General features: G+C 52.5%; 1 protein-coding gene across 2 annotated transcripts in view; it reads right to left on the bottom strand.

Moving 5' to 3' along the window:
• Megf8 (multiple EGF like domains 8) overlaps positions 1-5,153 on the bottom strand; it is a 48,672-nt gene that overhangs the window by 9,764 nt on the left and 33,755 nt on the right. For both annotated transcript variants that reach the window (XM_026786472.1, XM_005361151.2), the window contains exons 32-34: positions 4,227-4,350; positions 3,895-4,108; positions 3,455-3,669 (exon numbers count right to left, since the gene is read on the bottom strand). In XM_026786472.1, coding sequence (XP_026642273.1) covers positions 3,455-3,669; positions 3,895-4,108; positions 4,227-4,350 — 553 coding nt within the window. The remainder of the gene's footprint in view (positions 1-3,454; positions 3,670-3,894; positions 4,109-4,226; positions 4,351-5,153) is intronic.

The raw sequence follows: 5,153 nt of genomic DNA, 5'->3' as shown, positions 1-5,153 counted from the left end.
AGAGAGAGAGAGAGAGAGAGAGAGAGAGAGAGAGAGAGAGAGAGAGAGAGAGATCAGGAGAGAGAGTCAAATACACTTCCCAGACTGCACCATTTTCTCCCAGGCCCCACCCTCCCTGCCTTTAGCTAGCTCAGAACACAAGCTGGGCCATTACAAGCTCCCTCAGACCCTTTAACCAGACAGGGTCAGGGTTCTGGAACTGGAAAGACCAAGGAGCCCTGGGCTGGGAGGACACTGGAATGCGGAAATGAGGAGTAAGTGAAGAGGAAAGGAATGGCAGGAAGAGACTCACACACAGAGGTGGCCATCAGCCCCTGTGAAGTCCTGTTGAACTCTCTACCCATGCCCCAAAAGGAGCTAGGCAAGGCTAGTACTGGGCAGCTGAAGCAGGAAAATCAAGAGATCAAAGTCAGGGCAGGCAAGAAGACTCAGATGATAAATGCATCTGTTGCCAAACTTGATGACCTAAGTTTGATTCCTGAGACCCCTATGGTAGAAAAGTTGAACTGGTTCCTACAAGTTGTCCTCTGACCGCTACATGCATGCACCCCCTTCCAAAATGAATAAATAAATGTCATGAAGAGTAGTAGTTCAAAGCCAGCCTAGTGCATTAAAAAATTTCTCACATAATAGTAATATTAAAAAACTAAATAATAAAAACAAAAATAAATGAGCTGAGTGGTAGTGCGCACATCTTTAGTCCCAGCACTCGGGAGGCAAAGGCAGGTGGATCTCTGTGAGTTCAAGTCCAGCCTGGTCTATAGAGCAAGTTCTAGGATAGCCAGGACTACACAGATAAACTCTGCCTTGAAAAAACAAAATAAATAAATAATTTTTAAAGATTAAAAGAAAGAGACTCCTGTGCCCCAAAGGTCCCATTACACTAAGACATTTGTCCCCTACACCTGAAAGAAGACAGTGGGCAGGGTTACAAACACAGCTGCTTCTTCTTATTTTTTTAAAAATTTGTTTATTTTTATTTTATGTGCATTGATGTTTTGCTTCTATGTATGTCTGTGTGAGGGTGCTGGATCCTGGAGTTACAGACAGCTGTGAGCTGCCTTGTGGGTGTTGGGAATTGAACCTGGGTCCTCTGGAAGAGCAGCCAACGCTTTTTGGTTTTTTTGTTTTATTTTGTTTTTCAAGACAGGTTTCTCTGTGTAGCTTGGCTGTCCTGAACTCCCTCTGTAGACCAGGCTGGCCTTGAACTCATAGATCCACCTGACTTTGTGCCCCAAGTGCTGGGACTAAAGGTGGGCCAGCACTATCCAGCGCTGTAGGCTTAACCACTGAGTCACCGCTCCAGCACCTAAGCCACAACTTCTTACAACAAACTTGGGTCTGGCTTCGGGGCAAAAAGGCTACTTCCAACTCAGCCAGGACATGAAAGAGTCCTGGGTGAGAAGTCAGTCTGCAGTTCACAAGCCATTGCTGGCTGGTTGTGGGAATATACCACGGGGTATAAGAGCATTTTATTTAGTTCTTGGCCTTACCTGAAATATAAGATGGGTGAGATTAATCTGGGCTGTCTGCCCAAGGGCACTTAGAAAGAAACAAAGCAATCGTGCAGTCCTGAAATAGAAACTCCATGGCTATGGCCAGAGCTCGGAGCCTGCTGAGAGCTAGGCCGCCTATGAGCAGAGTGCAGCGAGCAGAACTCAGCCGAGGAGCCAAACACACTTTTGTGCCTTGGCCATCAGATACATTCTCATAAATTCTGTTCTAATCCCAACACCTCAGATATGGTCTCTACATATCTCAGGCTGACCTGGAACTTGCAATCCTCTTGCCTCAGCCACCTGAGCACTAGATTACCACACTGCAGCTTCATTCTCCTGCTTCAGAATAACTGGGGTCTAAGAGATGGTTCAGAGGTTAAACCATCCTAAACATCCTGGTCTTGCGAAGGACTCGAGTGTGGACACCAGCACCCATGCTAGATCCAAACCCAGGCCCAGCTGAGCTTCTGTGTGCACATGTGGAGGTCAGGGAACAACCTCGGGTACTGACCACCCAGGCCTAGCTGAGCATCTGTGTACACACATGTGGAGGTCAGGGAACAAGCTTGGGTACTGACCACCTAGGCCTAGCTGAGCATCTGTGTACACACATGTGGAGGTCAGGAAACAACCTTGGGTACTGACCACCTAGGCCTAGCTGAGCATCTGTGTACACACATGTGGAGGTCAGGAAACAACCTTGGGTACTGACCACCTAGGCCTAGCTGAGCATCTGTGTACACACATGTGGAGGTCAGGGAACAACCTCGGGTACTGATCACCTTGTTTCTCAGTCAGTCTCTCACTAGCCTGGAATTCACTGAGTAGGCTGGAGGAGCCATGGAGGTCCAGGGTCCTGCCTGTCTGTCTCCTGAGCACTGGGATCACAAGCAAGTCCCATACAGCTGGACTCTTGATCATGAGTAGTGGGCGTGGAATTCAGGTTTTCGTGCTTGAAGGGCGACCGCTCTACTGAGTGAGCCACCTTCCCAGGCCCACAGCCTAAGACTTGGTTACAAGGTAGATAAGCCACCCCCAGGTGAGGCTTCTAGCTCTGGGAGCTGGCAGTCCTCTGTGCTGGGCCCTCCCGGGCTGGGATATGCAGGGAGCACTGCTGGGTTCTTCCTAATATCAGCTCTTAGAATGGAAGTTCTAATGGCTGTGCCCTGTCCCCCATCCCCGCACTGTAGTCTACTGGGTGAAGGGTGAGAGGAAGGCTGAGCAAATCCCAGTTCCCAGTGACCTGGTGAGCTGGCACCCTACCACTGGGTCCTGTGCCACCAGGGAATGCACGAAGAGCAGGTGTCAGTGGGGATCAGACACTTCTTGCTAGATGTGATGATGGAGGGTAGATCTGACTGATCTCTCGCTGGGGCAGGCCAAGGCAAATGTTTTTGTCTGCCACTGGGACAGCTAAACTGTGCCAGGTGGGTACAGTCTGAACCGTCCAGAAGTGGACAATGCGGTAGGTAGTTGAGTCCTAGCCACCTGTGTCTGTCAAGTACACCCACCTCCCCCAGCCACATCTCCAACCCTCGTTTGCCCTTTTTGTTTTTTTTTTTGTTTTGTTTTGTTTTTTTTTTTTTTGGTTTTTCGAGACAGGGTTTCTCTGTGGCTTTGGAGCCTGTCCTGGAACTAGCTCTGTAGACCAGGCTGGCCTAGAACTCACAGAGATCCGCCTGCCTCCGCCTCCCGAGTGCTGGGATTAAAGGAGTGCGCCACCACTGCTCGGCTCGTTTGCCCTTTTTGAACTGGGTCCTCCCAGCCCTCTCTAGCAGTGTCTCACTGGGCTCTGGATAAGAGCTAGAAGAACACAGGGGCTGACGTCCGGCAGGGAGGGACAGAGTCGTGATCACAACAGCAGGAGGGAATGAAGAGATGGCAAGAGGAAGGAGAAAGGACAGCAGGGCTGGAGCTGGGGGGCGCCAGGGTTTGCAGCAGGACACGGGCATTACCTGCTGGAGGCTGCTGCTCCACACACAGTGCTGCCAGCCCCCATCTGCACCCTTGGAGGCCAGGCAGGACGTGCAGTTGGGGAGGAGGTGACAGGGGGTAGGGCAGGGCAGCGGGGGCGAGGACTCCACTGGCATAGGAGACACATTCAGCAGAGAATGGCTGAAGCAAGTCCAGTCATAAGTGGGCTGCACCGACAGGATACGACGAGTCTCCCCTGGTGGTGGTGGGGGGCACAGGGTAGTAACCAGCCTGGATCCCAGAGCCTCCTCCTTCAAGGAGTCTCGACATCACCCTTCCTCTCCAGCCCCAGGGGTGTAAGCCCTGCTCTCTCAGACTTGGAAGTCCAGTCCCCAGCCTTCCTCCCTCGGACCCCAGCTTTCCTCTGAGACTCAGAGGTCCGGGCCTCTAACCCCTCTAGAGACCAGGACCACAGACGCACCTGTTCTCTTGAACTGCCGTGTCCACATGCACTTGCCTTCCCGTGTGCACTGCTCACAGTCAGCGGCCCCGCACGCAGCCTCAGAGCAGTTCCCCGCCCAGAAGACCTCTCGCTGGTTGATTCGGCAGTCATTCTCTGAGGTGCAGGACCCATTACGTCCAATGCAGGCACCCTCTGGGCAGTTGGTGCACCACTTACAGCGAGGAGTGGATGTCTGGTGGGGGAATGGGTGTGGTGGGCTCTGCGGGGCTCAGCATCCCTTCTGACATAGTTCTTCCCACCCAAAGCCCACAGTGGAGACCAGTTCCCCTGACCCTCTACCCACCACGCACCTCTCCATCTCCAGGCTGCAGGGTCCGAGGATGGCGGGCCAGGCACTCACTGCAGGTCCGCAGCCTCCGACATTCCTCAGGTGAGCGAGGCATTGGGGAACAAGGAGGCACCCCACAGCCCAACCTAAAGGGCACGAGGCTGACTCACTCACATGCATCTAGGACTCATGCTTTGTCTGTGGAACACGGTCCTGCAGAATCCTCCCGACACCATGTCCTAAGCTGCACCTCAGGGTCCTGATCATACATGAGCCCATGTCCACCTGACACTGGAGCCTGAGACATTACCAACTGTCCCCTGTTCCCTATCCCGACCCAAAACAGTGTGCTTCCTCTCACACAGTCAGATCAGGTCTTCCTGTGCCACCTCCCCGTGCCTCTCAGCCCTCCCTGCTCAGGCCTCCAACTTAAGCTTTCCACCCACCCCTCACTCCCACCCACATCACAGTTCCACAATTCCTCAGAATGGTTCTTAGCATTATCCAGATTTTAGAAAAACAACTGGAACTCCTGCTATGACACAGGCCCGTGGGTGGGTGGGTCAGCATCCATAATCGGATCCATTAACAGTACTGCAGGATGCATGGTGATATGCTCAGCAGGCTTCTATCCTAGCCACAGAGCAGACAAATGAGTTAACCAAGGAACTGCTTGGCCTCCAGTCTGGATCCCTGAACTGCAGCAGAGGAGACTGTCCAGATGGTCAGAGCTGGGTCTCAGCAGGTACTGGAAGCCTTTTCTGAGCTTCCAGTCCCAAGGCCTGCCAGTAAAGACGATATTGCAAACACCATGGGGACAGCACTGCCTTCAATCCTCGCTAGTCTAAATTATACTGGTCATTTACAACCGAGTTCTGACCCAGCTCCTCCAGAAGGAAAGACCTTGGGGTACAAGCAGGGCTCATACTGACCAAGCTCCTCCAGAAGG

Source organism: Microtus ochrogaster, linkage group LG4 (genome assembly GCF_000317375.1).
Source record: "Microtus ochrogaster isolate Prairie Vole_2 linkage group LG4, MicOch1.0, whole genome shotgun sequence".
In the NCBI taxonomy this organism is placed as follows: Eukaryota; Metazoa; Chordata; class Mammalia; order Rodentia; family Cricetidae; genus Microtus; species Microtus ochrogaster.
This window is presented reverse-complemented; position numbering and strand designations above follow the sequence as displayed.